Raw genomic sequence first — 20,555 nt, forward strand, 5'->3', positions numbered from 1 at the left:
ACATCTGGAGCACAATCAAAAATTATTTCTGAGGGATTCTTTGACGAAGAACTTGAAATCATACGCGCATTCTGATTGGTTTGTCATATTTTCTCACATAACATTCATCGATAGGGGGACGAGTCTTCTTGTAGGTTACGAAAAGGGGCGAGTGTTGACGAATGCTGCTGGACAAGTAGGAAATCACCATTTCGAACTTTACCTTTGGGCTGATAGGGTGTAACACTTTCCCTTTTTTGTTTGTTTGTTTGATGTTTAACACTGCACTCAGCAAAATTCCAGCTATATGCCAACGGTCTGTAAATAATCGAGTCTCGATCATACAATCCAGTGATTGACATCATGAACATCGATCTACGTAATTGGGATACGATGACATGCATCAACCAAGTCAACGAGCCTGACCACCCGATCTTGTTAGTCGCCTCTTACAACAAGCATAGTCACCTTTTACTGCAAGCATGGGTTGCTGAAGATGGATTCTAACCAGCCTGCATGGCACATAAACTTACTTAGTTGAAAGCACATGTGTGACAGACATCAAACATCACAAGACATGTCCACAATATTTCCAGCCATGGCGAAGGAACATCTCTGAACACACGGTTAACTGCAGTGGGTTTCTGAAGGAGCTTTGCTTCAGGATATCAGCCATTTTATGTCATAAGATGGTGAATCAACAGTTTACTATATCTACATAAAAACAACAGTCAGAAAACACTTGTAGACTTTGTATTCAAAATATTCAAAACATTTGTGGAGTATATAATTAAGGAGCTAAGCCAGCCCTCCCTGTCTATCTAGTTTCAAGTAAAAACATACACATATTTCACCATCTTCCCGAGGCAAGCGTGTCCACTAGCCGATATCAAAGCCTAGTTTCTACCCTTGCCACATCAAGGCCACTTTTCTTGGTTGACCCTGGTGCCACATCACGAGTTGTGCCCCTTGTGCGATATCCAGATCACTGTTTTTTTCTCGACTATTTTCACAAAGATGGGGACTACCATTGATGACGACCTAGTTGATCAGATGACGAAAACATTCACGATTTCATCCCTGACACATAGGCAATCGTTGAGGGTTGGGTGGTTGGGGGGATGAAAAAGACGTGTCAACAAAGACAGGCAGTTGTAAATCACTTTCATGCGAAGGTGTCCCAGTCGTGGATGTTGATTTTGTGAAACTTCTCTGATTGGACTATCGATATGTGCGATAGTTCAATCATATTTAGCCCAGGAAAGTGGGCTTGATGTGGCAAGGGTCGAAACCAAGCTTTGATATTTGATAAAAAGGCAAGTGGGCGCTCTTGCCTCGGGAAGACGATATTTCACATGGTCCTGCTACTGCAGTGGTGTACACAACAAGGTTACTTTCTTGCACCAGGATGCTGAAAACTCTGGCAGTAGCAACTCACAATGGCAGGAACCCAGATGTACACATCGGGACTGTAGTGGACTGTAGTGAAGTTACCACACAGAACATATTGGCATTATTCATTTCTCGCTGATTCCACACTATTCTTTACATTAACCTCATCAATGAAAAAATATGAGAATTGTTATTTTAAACCAGCTGAGCACATTTGAGGTAAGACCAGTTGAGTATAAATCTTATGGATGTCTTATGTTTCCTCTTCACGTCATCCACACGTTAATCTGCTCTGGGTAATATCAACCATATCCATAAACGTAGTTATTAGGGCTGGGACGAGTCCAAATTTACTACCCGGGTACCCGTCCCTCTTTTACCCGACCCTTCCCGGATACCCGCTGTAGGTCTCAAGAGATAGGTACAAAATGTCCGATGGGGAAACGTCTGACAGCATTCCTGTCCAAATGTATTTAGATACACGTATAATCCGATCTGGTCATGCATACACTAAAGTTGACTGAAGCTTTATCTTTATGCAAACATATTAAGTCAGAAGGAATTGGTGCATAGTCACAAAGAAATAGGAACATTTGTCCCTTATAGTGCAACCATTGACTTCTAGATAATGTTTGCCATTAAACAATATAATCACATGACTAACCACGGGTTCGGGTACTCCTGTGGGTACATGGATCCTACTGAGTACCCATCTGACTCGAGTACCCGAGTTACCCGTCCCAGCCTCAGTAGTTATTGTATTGATGTTCCTAGCTGTGGTTCATGTCGGAGTATCTTGAAGAGTCTACACTGTCTGCATTTGTTTCACACCAAGCTTCTTGGACAGATCAATCTGAAACAAGCATGAAATACTCTTATAAACCTCTAGTGACGTCACTCTATTGTCTCGACAGGGTCTTCTTTTACCGACTAAACCTCTACTGGTACTTTACCGGGCATTCCCAGGGTAAGCCCCAGGCTTTCTGCAAGAAATCCCGGGAGATTTTCTACTGAAAGCCTGGTTTTTGTCCCGAAGAATACCCTCTGTATTGAATTACCTTTCTGCATGAAAAAACAACAACAGAACATGGTTCAACTATTTATTGATATAAGTTGAAATTGAAATTGAGCGTCACAGTTCGATTTAGTTTGTCTTCAGGTCATTGGTCATCTGCTCTTTTCGGATTAGCTTCTTCACGTGATGGCAAGTTCATACTAAGTATGTCAGAGTATACTAAGTATGTCAGAGACCGTTGCCTTTTGGTTGTCAGAAGTTCTCTTGTAATTCCGAACGGCGTCGCTCCGATGTCCTGAAACAAATTGTTCAGATTACTGAAAGTATTACACATACAGCATACAAATACACTTAAAAACTATAACAGATTCCAAAAACACCAATATTACCATATATATCATAAATAAAAAAGAGCATCTTACTGGTTTGGAAAAAATATTTCTTTGATATGTTATGACTTTTGCTGAATAACAATTTCTTATTACTGCAGGACTAAAATGTTTATGAACCTACCGGTAATTTCGCAAATCATTTGTTCATCAACGTCACCTTGATACAATCGAGTGGCTGCCGTGGCTCTCAAGGAATGGTTTATCTTCATGCCCTCAATACCGGACGTCTTGCACAGTCTTTTGACGGTAACTTGTAAGGTTATTTCACGCTCGGAGAGTGGATCTCCTAAACGGAATTTAAAGTCATCACTTTCCTTGTCTTCTTCAGCACAGGATGCCGATTCTTTAAAAACTGACTGCGTCAGAAATATATCGTTGTTGTTGTCTGCGTCCATCCTCTTCAGTGGAATTCATTCGACTGGCTTGAACCACGTGCGCTCATTGTTACAACAGGCCTGAAGCACGTGCGTCACGTGCAGCGCGCGGATGTACTCCCCGCGTATTGCAGTTAAACTCTCAACAGTAAATATCAATGAAGTCATGTTAATACCAATTAGTAAAATTATTTCTAAATCATATTATTTGATTAGTTCATAAGTGAGATCAAAAACTTGCCCTCGGTTTTGTTTGGGAAGTATGCCCTTGGCCTCGGGAAAGGGGGTCGGGCCTGTCGGCCCTCCCCCCCTTTCCCTCCTCCGCGGGCATACTTCCCAAACAAAACCTCGGGCGCGGTTTAGATCCTACACATATCCCCCGCCAATATGACATGTCCGGTTGTGTGCAAGATCTGCTCCGGAAAGGACCACTACCGCCATTTTCAGTCTGTCAAAGTTGTTGCTATGGAAACTCAAAAAATGTTTTTTTGAAAATCCCAAACTATCAAAAGGCACCAGTTCACCACTTGACCTATCTATGTGCCAAGTTTGGTTAAGATATCTCACATGGTTTTTGAGTTCTGCTCCGGAAATGAAACGTGAGAGATGGACAGTCTCCTCGAGATGTGGCGTGATGGTGAGGGAGAACGTCTCCTCGAGATGTGGCGTGATGGTGAGGGAGAACGTCTCCTCGAGATGTGGCGTGATGGTGAGGGAGAATGTCTCCTCGAGATGTGGTGTGATGGTGAGGAGGCTGACATAACAGCTGGAATAGTGTTCACTGTGGCATAAAACAATATTCACTAACTGTTCACTACAGCTAATGTTTAAAGAACAAAAGGCTAGGAGAAGAAAACAGCCTGTTTGCACATCTGGTATTTGGTGAAGATTCCAGTGGTAGTGCAGCTTGGATTTGATACATCGCCAGTATGTGTGGTGAACATATTCAAAACAAGGGCATTTAGGTAGACATTTCAAGGATTAAAAATTGTGCACATACCCCGAACTGGATCTGATTAGGGTGGTACGGTATTCCTCCCCTGCGGGTACACAGCTCAATGTGCTTCCTCTCAGGGTCCCCGGCCACCAGGACCTCCTCCTCTCCCTCGGCCTGCAAATGTTTGTTAAAGACGGAGGTGGGTTGAAATGGGGTTTGCACGTGTGTCTGTGTGACATCTAATATTCCTTGTTCATATTTGTTAGGTATTCTTGAAGTTTTCCAATATTTGCAGCAAGATAATAAAAACCTGGCTGAGAGGACACTTATTTGTATCCAGAAATTGACTATGTATCCAAGTCAGCTGTTTCCCTGAACCCTGCTTTTCCTTTCCCAGATCCCTGCCCTTCCCAAAATCCCTGCCCTCCCCCAGATCCTTGCCCTTCCCCTGAAGCCTGCCCTTCCCCAGATCCCTGCCCTTCCCCAGAACCCTGCCCTTTCCCTGAACACTGCCCTTCCCGTGATCCCTGCCCTTCCCCTGAAGCCTGCCCTTCCCCTGAACACTGCCCTTCCCATGATCCCTGTCCTTCCCCAGATCCCTGCTCTTCCTTCCCCAGAACCCTGCCCTTCCCCTGAACCCTGCCCTTCCCCTGAAGCCTGCCCTTCCCCTGAACCCTGCCCTTCCCGTGATTCCTGTCCTTCCCTAGATCCCTGCTCTTCCTTCCCCAGAACCCTGCCCTTCCCCAGCCCTTCCCCTGAACCCTGCTCTTCCTTCCCCAGAACCCTGCCCTTCCCCTGAAGCCTGCCCTTCCCCAGATCCCTGCCTTTCCTCTGAACCCTGCTCTTCCCGTGATCCCTGTCCTTCCCCAGATCTCTGCTCTTCCTTTCCCAGAACCCTGCTCTTCCCCTGAACCTTGCTCTTCCTTCCCCAGAACCCTGCTCTTCCTTCCCCAGAACCCTGCCCTTCCCCAGAACCCTGCTCTTCCTTCCCCAGATCCCTGCCCTTCCCCAGAACCCTGCCCTTCCCCAGAACCCTGCTCTTCCCCAGAACCCTGCCCTTCCCCTGAACCTTGCTCTTCCTTCCCCTGAACCTTGCTCTTCCTTCCCCAGAACCCTGCCCTTCCGCAGAACCCTTCTCTTCCTTCCCCAGAACCCTGCTCTTCTTTCCCCAGAACCCTTCTCTTCCTTCCCCAGAACCCTGCCCTTCCCCAGAACCCTGCCCTTCCCCAGAACCCTGCTCTTCCCCAGAACCCTGCCCTTCCCCAGAACCCTGCCCTTCCCCTGAACCTTGCTCTTCCTTCCCCAGAACCCTTCTCTTCCTTCCCCAGAACCCTGCTCTTCCTTCCCCAGATCCCTGCCCTTCCCCAGAACCCTGCTCTTCCCCAGAACCCTGCCCTTCCCCTGAAGCCTGCTCTTCCCCTGAACCTTGCTCTTCCTTCCCCAGAACCCTGCCCTTCCCCTGAACCTTGCTCTTCCTTCCCCTGAACCTTGCTCTTCCTTCCCCAGAACCCTGCCCTTCCCCAGAACCCTTCTCTTCCTTCCCCAGAACCCTGCTCTTCCTTCCCCAGAACCCTTCTCTTCCTTCCCCAGAACCCTGCCCTTCCTTCCCCAGAACCCTGCCCTTCCCCAGAACCCTTCCCTTCCCCAGAACCCTGCCCTTCCCCTGAACCTTGCTCTTCCTTCCCCAGAACCCTTCTCTTCCTTCCCCAGAACCCTGCTCTTCCTTCCCCAGAACCCTTCTCTTCCTTCCCCAGAACCCTGCTCTTCCTTCCCCCGATCCCTGCCCTTCCCCTGAAGCCTGCCCTTCCCCAGAACCCTGCTCTTCCCCTGAACCTTGCTCTTCCTTCCCCAGAACCCTGATCTTCCTTCCCCAGAACCCTGATCTTCCTTCCCTAGAACCCTGCTCTTCCTTCCCCAGATCCCTGCCCTTCCCCAGAAGCCTGCCCTTCCCCAGAACCCTGCTCTTCCTTTGAACCCTGACATACATACCGGCTCCAGCATCCGACACATCTTCACCAAATCTGACATTCTGTCACTGAAGCCCGGTGCAAAGCATTCTGGGTCGATGGCAATGAAGCACTGTCCCTGAATAGGAGTCAAATAATACAAAATCAAAAAGCATTATCTCCAGATGTGTGCACTTGTTGAGACAATTGGCTCTGTTAAAGTTGGTGTTGTTTAACCCCGCAATATTCCAGCCACATGATGGTGGCCTGTAAATAATCGAGCAATGATCAATGCCATCATGGACTGAAGACATGCCATCAAACAAGTCATTGAGTCTCACCATCTGATCCATTTGGTCGCCTCTTACGACCAGCATAGGTTGCGGGGGGACCTATTCTAACCCGGAATGCCCACAGGGTTGTGTGTTCAAGTGGATGAACCAGTCACAATCTGATGTCATGTGAGTATGGTTTTACCCCGCTTTAAGCAATATTCCAGCAATGTCACGGCGGGGGACACCAGAAATGGGCTTCACACATTGTACCCATGTCAGGAATTGAACCTGGGTCTTCGGCATGACGAGCGAACACTGCCTGACTTGCCCTACTATTTGATTCATATGAAGAGTTGTCTGTAACCTGGATACACTTACCAGGTTTGCCACAGTATCAGTGTTACGCCATTTCCGTATGTCGGGACCGAATGTACTCCCTGACAGGATCCCACAGAACACCTCCACCAGCATGGACAGACCGTAGCCCTTGTACCCACCTACAGAACACAGAACACACTATAAACCTCCACCAGCGTGGACAGACCGTAGCCCTTGTACCCACCTACAGAACACAGAACACACTATAAACCTCCACCAGCGTGGACAGACCGTAGCCCTTGTACCCACCTACAGAACACAGAACACACTATAACCCTTGTATGCACCTACAGAACACAGAACACACTATAACCCTTGTATGCACCTACACAACACAGAACACACTATAACCCTTGTACCCACCTACAGAACACAGAACACACTATAACCCTTGTACCCACCTACAGAACACAGAACACACTATAACCCTTGTATGCACCTACAGAACACAGAACACACTATAACCCTTGTATGCACCTACACAACACAGAACACACTATAACCCTTGTATGCACCTACAGAACACAGAACACACTATAAACCTTGTATGCACCTACAGAACACAGAACACACTATAACCCTTGTACCCACCTACAGAACACAGAACACACTATAACCCTTGTACCCACCTACAGAACACAGAACACACTATAACCCTTGTACCCACCTACAGAACACAGAACACACTATAAACCTTGTATGCACCTACAGAACACAGAACACACTATAACCCTTGTATGCACCTACAGAACACAGAACACACTATAACCCTTGTATGCACCTACAGAACACAGAACACACTATAAACCTCCACCAGCATGGACAGACCGTAGCCCTTGTACCCACCTACAGAACACAGAACACACTATAACCCTTGTATGCACCTACAGAACACAGAACACACTATAACCCTTGTATGCACCTACACAACACAGAACACACTATAACCCTTGTATGCACCTACAGAACACAGAACACACTATAAACCTTGTATGCACCTACAGAACACAGAACACACTATAACCCTTGTACCCACCTACAGAACACAGAACACACTATAACCCTTGTACCCACCTACAGAACACAGAACACACTATAACCCTTGTACCCACCTACAGAACACAGAACACACTATAAACCTTGTATGCACCTACAGAACACAGAACACACTATAACCCTTGTATGCACCTACAGAACACAGAACACACTATAACCCTTGTATGCACCTACAGAACACAGAACACACTATAAACCTCCACCAGCATGGACAGACCGTAGCCCTTGCACCCACCTACAGAACACAGAACACACTATAAACCTCCACCAGCATGGACAGACCGTAGCCCTTGTACCCACCTACAGAACACAGAACACACTATAACCCTTGTACCCACCTACAGAACACAGAACACACTATAACCCTTGTACCCACCTACAGAACACAGAACACACTATAACCCTTGTATGCACCTACAGAACACAGAACACACTATAACCCTTGTACCCACCTACAGAACACACTATAACCCTTGTACCCACCTACAGAACACAGAACACACTGTAACCCTTGTATGCACCTACAGAACACAGAACACACTATAAACCTCCACCAGCATGGACAGACCGTAGCCCTTGTACCCACCTACAGAACACAGAACACACTATAACCCTTGTACCCACCTACAGAACACAGAACACACTATAACCCTTGTACCCACCTACAGAACACAGAACACACTATAACCCTTGTATGCACCTTCAGAACACACTATAATCCTTGTACCCATGTACAGAACACTGTAACCCTGTACCCACCTACAGAACACTGTAACCCACTCACCTACAGAACACTTTAACCCTTGTACCCACCTACAGAACACACTGTAACCCTGTACCCACATACAGAACACACTGTAACCCTTGTACCCACCTACAGAACACTGTAACCCTTGTACCCACATACAGAACACACTGTAACCCTGTACCCACCTACAGAACACTGTAACCCTTGTACCCACCTACAGAACACTGTAACCCTTGTACCCACCTACAGAACACTGTAACCTTTGTACCAACCTACAGAACACACTGTAACCCTGTACCCACCTACAGAACACTGTAACCCTTGTACCCACAAACAGAAAACTGTAATCCTTGTACCCATATACAGAACACTGTAACCCTTGTACCCACAAACAGAAAACTGTAATCCTTGTACCCATATACAGAACACACTGTAACCCTGTACCCACCTACAGAACACACTGTAACCCTTGTACCCACCTACAGAACACTGTAACCCTTGTACCCACCTACAGAACACTGTAACCCTGTACCCACCTACAGAACACTGTAACCCTTGTACCCACATACAGAACACTGTAACCCTGTACCCACCTACAGAACACTCTAACCCTTGTACCCACCTACAGAACACACTGTAACCCTTGTACCCACCCACAGAACACACTGTAACACTTGTACCCACCCACAGAACACTGTAACCCTTGTACCAACCTACAGAACACTGTAACCCATGTACCCACCTACAGAACACTGTAACCCTTGTACCCACCTACAGAACACTGTAACCCTTGTACCCACCTACAGAACACTGTAACCCTTGTACCCACCCACAGAACACTGTAACCCTTGTACCCACCTACAGAACACTGTAACCCATGTACCCACCTACAGAACACTGTAACCCTTGTACCCACCTACAGAACACTGTAACCCTTGTACCCACCTACAGAACACTGTAACCCTTGTACCCACCTACAGAACACTGTAACCCCTGTACCCACATACAGAACACTGTAACCCTTGTACCCACCTACAGAACACTGTAACCCTTGTACCCACCTACAGAACACTGTAACCCTTGTACCCACCTACAGAACACTGTAACCCTTGTACCCACCTACAGAACACTGTAACCTTTGTACCCACATACAGAACACACTGTAACCCTTGTACACACCTACTGAACACTGTTACCCTTGTACCCACCTACAGAACACTGTAACCCTTGTACCCACCTACAGAACACACTGTAACACTTGTACCCACCTACTGAACACACTGTAACCCTTGTACCCACAAACAGAACACTGTAACCCTTGTACACACCTACAGAACACTGTAACCCTTGTACCCACCTACAGAACACTAACCCTGAACCCACCTACAGAACACTGTAACCCTTGCACCCACCTACAGAACACTGTAACCCTTGTACCCACCTACAGAACACTGTAACCCTTGTACCCACCCACAGAACACTTTAACGCTTGTACCCACCTACAGAACACACTGTAACCCTTGTACCCACCTACTGAACACTGTAACCCTTGTACCCACCCACAGAACACTGTAACCCTTGTACCCACCTACAGAACACTGTAACCCTTGTACCCACCCACAGAACACTTTAACGCTTTATCTGTTATAATCACGATATGACTGTCAACCCATCTGTGATAATCACAATATGACTGTCAACCCATTTGTGATAATCATGATATGACTGTCAACCTGTCTTTGATAGTCACAAAATGACTGTCAACCCATCTGTCATAATCATGATATAACTGTCCACCTATCTGTGATAATCAAGATATGACTGCCAACCAATCTGTGATAATCACAATATGACTGTCAACCCATCTGTCATAATCATGATATGACTGTCAACCTGTCTTTGATAATCACAAAATGACTGTCAACCCATCTGTCATAATCATGATATAACTGTCCACCTATCTGTGATAATCAAGATATGACTGCCAACCAATCTGTGATAATCACAATATGACTGTCAACCAATCTTTGATAATCAAGATATGACTGCCAACCAATCTGTGATAAACACAATATGACTGTCAACCTGTCTGTGATAATCACAATATGACTGTCAACCTATCTGTGATAAATGTCATAATCACAATATGACTGTCAACTTATCTGTGATAATTGTCATATTCACGATATGACTGTCAACCTATCTGTGATAATTGTCATAATCACGATATGACTGTCAATCTATCTGTGATAATTGTCATAATCATGATATGACTGTCAACCGGTATGTGATAATCACAATATGACTGCCAACCTATCTTTGATAATCATGATATGACTACCAACCTGCTTGTGATAATCACGATATGACTGCCAACCTATCTGTGATAATCATGATATGACTGTCAACCTAGCTGTGATAATTGTCATAATCATGATATGACTGTCAACCGGTATGTGATAATTATCATAATCATGATATGACTGTCAACCGGTCTGTGATAATCATGATATGACTGCCAACCTATCTGTGATAATCACGATATGATTGTCAAATCCTGCAATCGACCAAACTCAGTTTACGAACAGGATTTTGTCTGATTGGACTATGCATAGACTTGTTAGTCCAGCCAAAATGTAACTCAATTATACCAGGCTAGATCGGCAAGGGTGGAAACTGGACTTTTAGAGTCAGTTAACTCCCTTGCCTCGGGAAGATGTACTACACAAGTTGTACCTGTGAGCTCTGATCCCCCAACCATCATGAGGCCTCCACCCTCTATCACAGTCTTCGGGTCATTGGACTCCTGCAACACACAAGGGTTGGGTGTAGTGGGGGCAGACATCACATACTGTCAGGTGTGGGCGTCAACAAGTCACATGTTATTGTGTAGGGCATTGGGGTGTGTCCCCAAATTCCTCAAGATGTCTTATTATGCACACTATTATCTTGTCAACAGTTTTGAGTTTTATTTCTATTTGACCCTGTGTGACGGGTGAGGCTGTAGGGCATAGCTTTGTTATTTAACGCCGCATCAGCAATATTCCAGCAATATGATGGCGGTCTGTAAATAATCAAGTCGTGACCAGACAATTCAGTGATTCTACATAATTGGGGTCGATGACATGCATCAAACAAGTCAGTGAGCCTGACCGCCTGATCCCGTTTGTCGCCTCTTACGACAAGCATAGTCGCCTTTTACGGCAAGAATGGGTTGCTGAAGACCTTTTCTACCCCAGATCTTCACGGGTACGGTAGGGTATTGACTCACCCTGCGTGACAGGTGAGGCTGTAATGTGGTGACTCACCGTGTGTTGGGAGGTGACTTACCCGACCATGCTTGTCCACACCCCAGCTGTTGGGGATCTTGATGCCTTTGCGGTCGTGGAGTTCGATCTGAGGAGAGGAGGATGTCATGAGTGAGCAACTGAGTCAATGTTGCTTATCATTATTCCTGCCAAATCATGGCAGCCTGTAAATAATTGTCTGAGACAGATAAACCAGTGGCTGATAACAAGAGCACTGATTCACCCTGTGGGGCACAGTGACACACAATCTGCACAATGAATAGTGCCACCTCGGATGATTGGCACTCAAGAAGTGATGTATGAAAAGGTCGATACCACATTCAGTATTGTGAAACCAACATGAGTGCATCACAGGGTGTTTGATCTTACTGTGAGTCACAGGTCATAACTATGAACAATAACAACCACTGCATGTCAACTTATTCTAGTTTGTTTGTTTCTTGTTTAACGCCACACTAAACAACATTCAAGCTATATGATGGCGGTCTGTAAATAAAAGTCGGGACCAGACAATCCAGTGACTGATAACATGAGCATCAATCTACGCAATTGGGATACGATCACATGCATTAACCAAGTCAGCGAGCCTGACCACCCGACCCCGTTAGTCGCCTCTTACGACAAATATTGTCAACTTTTATGGCAAGCATGGGTTGCTGAAGAACTTACTCTAGTGACAGTGCTTGTCATTATATATACCGTATTCGACGTAATAAGCGCCCAGGGCGCTCTCAAAATTAGAAATAGGGGGCTATTATAAGAATATTATTTTGGTGAGAAAAAAAAGAGTTGAAACATAAATTTCATGGTTAATGCTGACAGCCTGAAATGTTTGTGTACGACAGAAAGATAGTGTTTTTCCAGAATTTAATTGCCCATAATTAAGGGTGCATATAACACACGAGTGCGTTCTATAAGTCTCGTGTACATTGATCAATCGGAAGGGGTGTTTATTGGGATTTTTCACTGGCCAATATGTTTGCAAATGTCGCCGTGGGCGCTTATTAGAGCGGGGCGCTTATTACGTCGAATACGGTATATGTCTTATGAAAACCTTATGGCGGATGACACAAACAACTACGTGATCCATATTCATTATCATGATTCTCCTAGGTGGAAATCTATACCATTATCACTGCAGAGTGTAAAATGTCATGCTGACACAAGAAGTATATAAACACTTGAAGCTGAAATTACTGAATTTTTCTGTATGATTAGAGAATAACAGAGTCACAATATGATGCGAGGTTCCATACCTTGCCCAGTGCTACTGTAGTGGTGGCCATATCCAGTACAAACTCGTCACCACTGCGAGCTGGAGCTGCCAGAGATAGAGGGTTTGTGCCCAGCGTAGCCTGCAGGGAGATATAAGGGACGTCAGGAGGGTGTCGGGAATACATTGTACCCCTGAGGGAGTTATAGCTGGTTCTCTAGGGTGACTATAACTAGAACTTGTATCGTCTGTACTTCATACTAAAGATATCGTCAGTTCTTTGTACTAAACATCCAAGATGTGGTGATCGAGGAACAATGTGTACATAAACCTCACAAAGTATTGACAATCACTGCAAGCCTGGGTTTATTTCTCCAGTCTCCACTCTACCTTCCTGGCTCTCGTAGGTACTGACAGCGGGGAGGTGTTGGTGAACGCCATTCCCTGCAACAAACAACAATCTTAATACGTTATATTAACATGAACAACAACAACAACACTTTGCAACACATCATTACATACTGTATTACAAACAACAATTAGTCACAACATTAAATCTAACAGTATTCACACATTTTTACATACAATTTCATATACGACTGGATAAAAGACATTCACTTGCAAACTTAGAGGACTTCTTTTGAAGTTGGTGTGAAAGTGAGCCAGGATTGTCCTTCACTGTACGGAAGCAATACTACAAACAATGGAGGGGGCACGGGTGCCTAAGGCGCCTCATTTCGCTGCACAGGGTTGTGTCCCTTGGCCACGCCAGAAACCTATGATCGTGCTTGTGAGTTTCACCACAAAATGAGTGAGACCTGCATCACTTTGGGCTTTCCTCCCACAATACATTGACATGCCGTGATATAAACGGAATACTGTTCAAACTAGCTTTTAACTGAACTCACTCCTCGGTACTGTTGCGTGAGTCAGTCATGATTGATTGAAATGGTATAGTACAGTATATATAGAGTAGGTTAGGTGCTTGTGTGTATTGCCTATATAGTCTTGGCTTTTAGACATTGGACCGCCTCCATGGTCTTATGGTAGAGCGTCCGCCCGGAGAGCAGAAGGTACGGGGTTCGATCCCCTTCCGCGTCATACCAAAAGACGTTAAAAGATGGTACTTGTTGTTACCCTGTCTGGCGCTCAGCCTTAAGGGGCTAAAAAAAGGACTGGTCGGCTCGGAGTCAGTATACTGTGTCTGAGTGGGGTATTCATGTTAAACTGTGGCATGGTATCTCAGTGGGCTAGCACTATAAATTGTCATCAGTCCGGACTAGTAAAAGCAGCCACACACACACACACGTGCATGCACATCGCTATATAAGTGCAATAATCTTTGACGCGACGTTAAACCCAATTTCACCTCACCTCACCTCACCTTAGACATTGCTGGGCACTGAGTGAGGCTGTGATTTGGCGTGATGCCAGATTTGGGATTGTACTAAATCAACATATAGTTCTCGCGATCACGTGCGCGGGAGCCTCAACGGCTACTGGTTAAATTGTTCCATGCGATAAATATAATCAAGTCGCAATCAGCTGCACCGAAATGCTATGCTTGTTATTCTAAATATATTTAATTAAAGCTGCAGAAAAAATAACATGATATTGGAATATAATATTTCTGATAAAAAAATAGTTCCACATACCATTTTTCCCGATCCTTGAATTAAAATCCTTTAAACTTATATCATTGGGTAAGTTTTAACCGAATCACCGGTAGATTCCAAGAAAACTTGTGTACAGCTGATTGCTGTTTCCGGCTTAGTTTAGGAGAAAATATCTTAATCCCTGGATGTAAAACAATGCCAAGCAGAACAAAAAAATATAATGTAAACTTAAAATCAACATGTCTGGTGATTTTGTATCTCAAATTTCAAATTTGTACTGACCAAGTTTCTTATCACCCGTTTACGGAGTTCGCTGAAGGGGTGCGTTGTAATTTTTTTCTGCACAAAATATTTATAATTTTCTTTTTCAAAAATACTGAATTCGCTAGAGTGGGGTGCGCATTATACTTGCGTGTGCACCATACTCAAGAAAACACGGTAACTTAAATAGTAACATATGGTTTGGACCATTAGCCGGTATATAACACGACTTGCACATCAAGAGCAACTAGTTTGAGAAGCAGTCCTTACCAAGACAACATCTGAGTTACACATGCTTCAACATAACTCAGCTACCATTACATGTCTGTTTTTGTTTTTTGTTTGTTTGTTGTTTAATGCCGCACTCAGCAATATTCCAGCTATATGACGGCAGTCTGTAAGTAATCGAGTCTGGACCAGACAATCCAGTGATTGATGTCATGAGCATCGATCCACGCAATTGGGATTGATGATATGCATCAACTAAGTCAGCGAGCCTGACCACCCGATTCCGTTAGTCGCCTCTTACGACAAGCATAGTCGCCTTTTACGGCAAGAATGGGTTGCTGAAGACCTATTCTACCCCGGATCTTCACGGGTCAGCTACTATTACAAGCTGAAAGAGATAATTACTCACTCACACTATTACACAAGATAGCTTGCTGGTGAGTTGAGTTGAGTTGAGGTTAGGTGAAATGGGGTTTAACATCACATTCAAGATTATTGCACTTACCGTATTCGATGTAATAAGCGCCCAGGGCGCTCTCAAATTTAGAAATAGGGGGCTCTTATTAAAATATTACTTTGGTGAAAAAAACCAGAGTTGAAATATCGTAAATTTTGTGGTTTATGCTAACAGCCTGAAATGTTTACCGGTATATATGGCAGATATAATTTTCCAGAAATTAATTGCCAATAATTAAGGGTGCATATAACACACGAATAAATACGTCTTGTGTACAATGATCAATCGGAAGGGGTGCAATTGGGATTCTTCACTAGTGGGCGCTTATTACGTTGAATACGGTATATTGCAACATGCATGCATGTGTGTGTGTGTGTGTGTGTAGTCTGAACTTCCTCTGATTTTATAGTGCTAGCCCGCTGAGATACAATACCATGCCACTGTTTAACTTGAATACCCACCTGAGACACAGTATACTCCAGGCCGACTAACGCCTGTTTTATCCCCTTAATGCCGAGCACCTGGCAGGGTAACAATAAGTAGTACATATCTTAACATCTTTTGGTACGATGCGCATGAGACCTGTGAAGATCTGGGTTAGAATAGATCTTCAGCAACCGATTGTTTGCCGCAAGAGGCAACTAACAGGATAAGGTTGTCTGGCTCACTGACTTGGTTGATGCATGTCATCGTACCCCAATTGTGTAGATCAATGCTCATGATGTCAATCACTGGATTGTCTGGTGCAGACTCGATTATTTACAAAGCCATCATAGAGCTGGAATATTGCGGAGTGGTATTGCTGAAACCAGCATCACTTCGAGCTTTCCTCCCACAATAAGCTGACACGCCATTATCTTACTGGAATACTGTTTAAAGCGGTGTTCAATCTAACTCACTCACTCATTCCTTTATGTATTATCTGTAACAACCCCTTACATATCCTGTGTAACAACCCCTTACATATCTTGTGTAACAACCCCTAACATATCTTGTGTAACAACCCCTTATGTATCCTGTGTAACAACCCCTTATGTATCTTGTGTAACAACCCCTTATGTATCCTGTGTAACAACCCCTTATGTATCCTGTGTAACAACCCCTTATGTATCTTGTGTAACAACCCCTTATGTATCCTGTGTAACAACCCCTTATGTATCTTGTGTAACAACCCCTTATGTATCCTGTGTAACAACCCCTTATGTATCCTGTGTAACAACCCCTTATGTATCTTGTGTAACAACCCCTTATGTATCCTGTGTAACAACCCCTTATGTATCCTGTGTAACAACCCCTTATGTATCCTGTGTAACAACCCCTTATGTATCTTGTGTAACAACCCCTTATGTATCCTGTGTAACAACCCCTTATGTATCTTGTGTAACAACCCCTTATGTATTCTGTGTAACAACCCCTTATGTATCCTGTGTAACAACCCCTTATGTATCCTGTGTAACAACCCCTTATGTATCTTGTGTAACAACCCCTTATGTATCTTGTGAGCTGACACCACTTAGAACAGTATGTATATTGGTGCTGACAAACCAATGATCATGTCAAATCTGGGATTTGAACCTTTGACCAATGTATCCGTGCAGTGAAGGACATTTTCTTCACTGAAATCAAAGCCTATTCACTCACGATACTGAAACTTGTTTGATTTCAACTCACAAGGAGGCCCTGTTGAGATGCCAGCATGGAATACCAGCCCGCAATACCAAAATGGTTGGACCCTGAAACAGGTAGCAGAAATGTACTTACAGTTACAAGTCACAGTTTATGCCAAAATGATTGTATTATCACATTTTCACATTCCCTACCCCTTAACTACCAAACACCCCATGGCTTATCATCTAGCTATTGACCCAAGTAACGTGGACAGAAATCCTTAAATGTTTCCCCTTCTTTCATTACCTGATGAAATACGTGATCAGGGACTTATCTACACCTGCTACACTAGGTGGATATGAGACCCTAGTTTGCCGCAAATGTCAGTTAAAATTCCAAAGTTGGAAAATAATTCCTTACTCCTGTTAATATAGTTATTACCAATATATGGTTCTACAGATTTGAATGTAGTTCACTGATAACAAGACCATTAAAGAGAAGATACTGAATCTTTTTTCATATTAATTTTTTTTAAATCCCAATTTTGTACAAAATAGGTATTTCCTTTTTCCAATCTGCCTACCAAGGGCACATGTTTTGGAATACCACTGACTATACATCATCCGACCTAACATTCATGCTTCATGTGAATCACATACATTCACAGTTGACATACACAGATGCAATGAACTGCTTGTTTAAAAAAATAACTACTAAAATACAATGCCACCCGCCTCAATTTTTTAAAAACATTTGGGTGAAAATCTAATAATTTATTTATATTGGGCCTTTATTTTTTGTAAGTTTTACTCATCCGTAAGCGTTTCGGATAAAACTGAGAACTCAGTGAACAAGTGATCCATTTATTTGCTGCCTACAGTATTTTCAGATCATAGGTTTTCAAACATCATACGTTTTCGGGGATATACGAGGTACCGGTACCTTTTGCAGCCACCCAGCCTACCCCTGCAACCTTGGCTTTCTGTATGGCCAGTTCCATGCTGAAGTTGCCCACCACCGGACCAAGAACGTTGTTGCCGTCGACGTGGGCTGTGGCTGCCGACTCCCGGATAATGCTGGGCTCGGCGTCGCTAACGGTGATCCCTGACTCTATGTCATTGATGTACAAATCTGTAGCAGAAAGGACAAAACAAGCCAAATGAAACTATAGTGTCAATCATGTTTTACTGATATTCCTTGCAAACATACCAAGACAATGAAGGCAGAAATACATATTGTCAGGGTTTCTTTGAAGGTAAAAAGTAGTACACACAGATATTGCAACTAATTAAGGGACCGGCCATTTAAAAATGTCCATTTTATCATGACCCTCCCGGAATAAGTCATATTGTTTCGTGACCCTCCCAATTCGCTCTGTCACCCAACCCATCCCAACCCCATAATAAATGACCAGTCTCTTAGCATATTTTCAAACACAAAAAGTAATTCCTTTTGGCTTTATAAGAATATCTTTTCTTCTTCTGGACTGACCTAATCATGTAATACCACATGTGAAAAGGATTTTTACCCTTGTTCATTTCTGTATCGTAACTATCATTTATCATCCAAAACTGGCTCCAACTAGATATCGCTTGGGTGAGATCAAGCGATATCTACATTGTAGATATCGCTGGAATGAAATTTGCATCACAATGCTTTGCAGACCATTGTGATGTCATTGGTTACCATGACATCACAATCAAATGACATCATTAATGGCTCTGCTACTGAAGCTGTTAGCAGAGCTTTTTATACTTAAGACACTGCTTATTACTGTCTACAAAATGAACAAGTTGGAAAAATGATGTTGGATGATAAATAAAATCTCACCCTTGTGTCTTTTTATATAAAATATATCAACACTTGTTGATAAAAGTGGAAAAGTCCTCGGCAAGCCTCAGAGTTTTTCCATTTTATCAACTCGTGTTGATATATTTTATATGAAAAGACACTCGGCTGAGATTCTCTAAATATATGAGAATAAAGCACCAAATTTTGTGATATTCCCGTTTTACAAATGTAAAAATGATGCACTGAGAAAGATAAAAAAGTTATTTTATTAATTAATACTTTCATACCAAAATTAAATGGCCTTATAATTGAATTATTTTATACAATTATTGTACATTTTACGGCTAATACAATACTTATTTCTGTTCCAATGTACTTCTAATTTTTAAAATCTGTGGAAGCATATTTATCCATGGATGTCTGTTCCGCGACAGCCTTATACAACCTGGTGTGGTCCCATCAGCGGAAGACGCACCTAGTCTGTTGAGGCCGTGGCTATAGTGTCCTCTGTGATCAGCTGTGACCAAGTTGTTCGCCAGAGAGGTGGCATGGTCCGCGCGGGTTCCAACAGTTGCCATGCACTCTTCTATAAATCGCTGGACTTCCTGGACGGGAACAGCCTGCCATGAATCCGATGCACTACTGTAGAAGCACTGACAGTGCGTCTGTCTCCCCGCCTGCAGCAGTCTTATAGCACGGAAAAGTTGACAAAGTGTTGCCATTTTGTCAAAGGGAGGTTACTCCAATATACTATGCCAATTATTCATTTGATATTTTCAACGGATCTGTTTGAGATTTTTAGAAATTTAATTTGAATAACGCATACAGGCTGTATTTAAACATTTTCCATTTAATCTATTTACAATGCTGACTCTAGGCTGTGGCAAATAAAAATGTATAGTAATCAAGTAATCAATTTTGATCTTTGCCAGCTAAACTGTTTATGGCATAGATCAGTCTGGTACTCATAATGATTAGCAATTTATGTCATGATTAATTTAACAAGACAATTAATGTCTCAGTTTTATACATGGCACTAAATATAATGGATATGTATATATCCCCGTGTTATGGGTTTTCGGACGCTTCAGAAACAATCGTAGTTTTCTCGATAATCACAAGAACAACTGTAAAACATCTCACTCACTCAAAAAGACGACTATATCTTAAAACAGGCCACCATCTGAGAACTTCTAAAGAATGTGTGAATGCATTCTTATATAAAATATTGTTGTATTTTTTATCATCCCAAACTGGCTCCCACGGGACATTGCGTGAGGAGATGATAGATCACCGAGAGGAGCTTATGTACACTCAATGACCCAGCAACCCCGTTGCTAGGCTGACGTCACATGGCATTGTTTCGCCGGTGGATCTTGCAACAAAATTCCTCAAATCACGTCATTGAGTATTGTGACGTGATTGCAAACTTTTATGGTGCAGATCCCGTTCCACGTTGGAAGAATGAAGTTGAATGATAAAGAGAGAGAGAGAGAGAGAGAGAGAGAGAGAGAGAGAGAGAGAGAGAGAGAGAGAGAGAGAGAGAGAGAGAGAGACCTGATATTTCACGAGACACATGGA

At 43.5% G+C, this 20,555-nt stretch overlaps 1 protein-coding gene across 1 annotated transcript; it reads right to left on the reverse strand.

The window, feature by feature from the left end:
• Positions 1-716: 716 nt before the first annotated feature.
• Positions 717-19,737, reverse strand: LOC124118383 (uncharacterized oxidoreductase YjmC-like). Its single transcript, XM_048400103.1, has 11 exons — positions 19,450-19,737; positions 18,126-18,314; positions 17,247-17,308; positions 13,404-13,457; positions 13,057-13,155; positions 11,823-11,888; positions 11,229-11,298; positions 6,689-6,807; positions 6,079-6,174; positions 4,153-4,263; positions 717-2,224 (listed from the first exon to the last, which is right to left on the reverse strand). The coding sequence occupies exons 1-11, from the start codon at positions 19,694-19,696 to the stop codon at positions 2,177-2,179; spliced, it is 1,161 nt and encodes a 386-aa protein (XP_048256060.1). The 5' UTR covers positions 19,697-19,737; the 3' UTR covers positions 717-2,176.
• Positions 19,738-20,555: the final 818 nt, after the last annotated feature.

This window comes from Haliotis rufescens, unplaced genomic scaffold (genome assembly GCF_023055435.1).
Source record: "Haliotis rufescens isolate VD_foot unplaced genomic scaffold, xgHalRufe1.0.p SCAF_2, whole genome shotgun sequence".
NCBI lineage: Eukaryota > Metazoa > Mollusca > Gastropoda > Lepetellida > Haliotidae > Haliotis > Haliotis rufescens.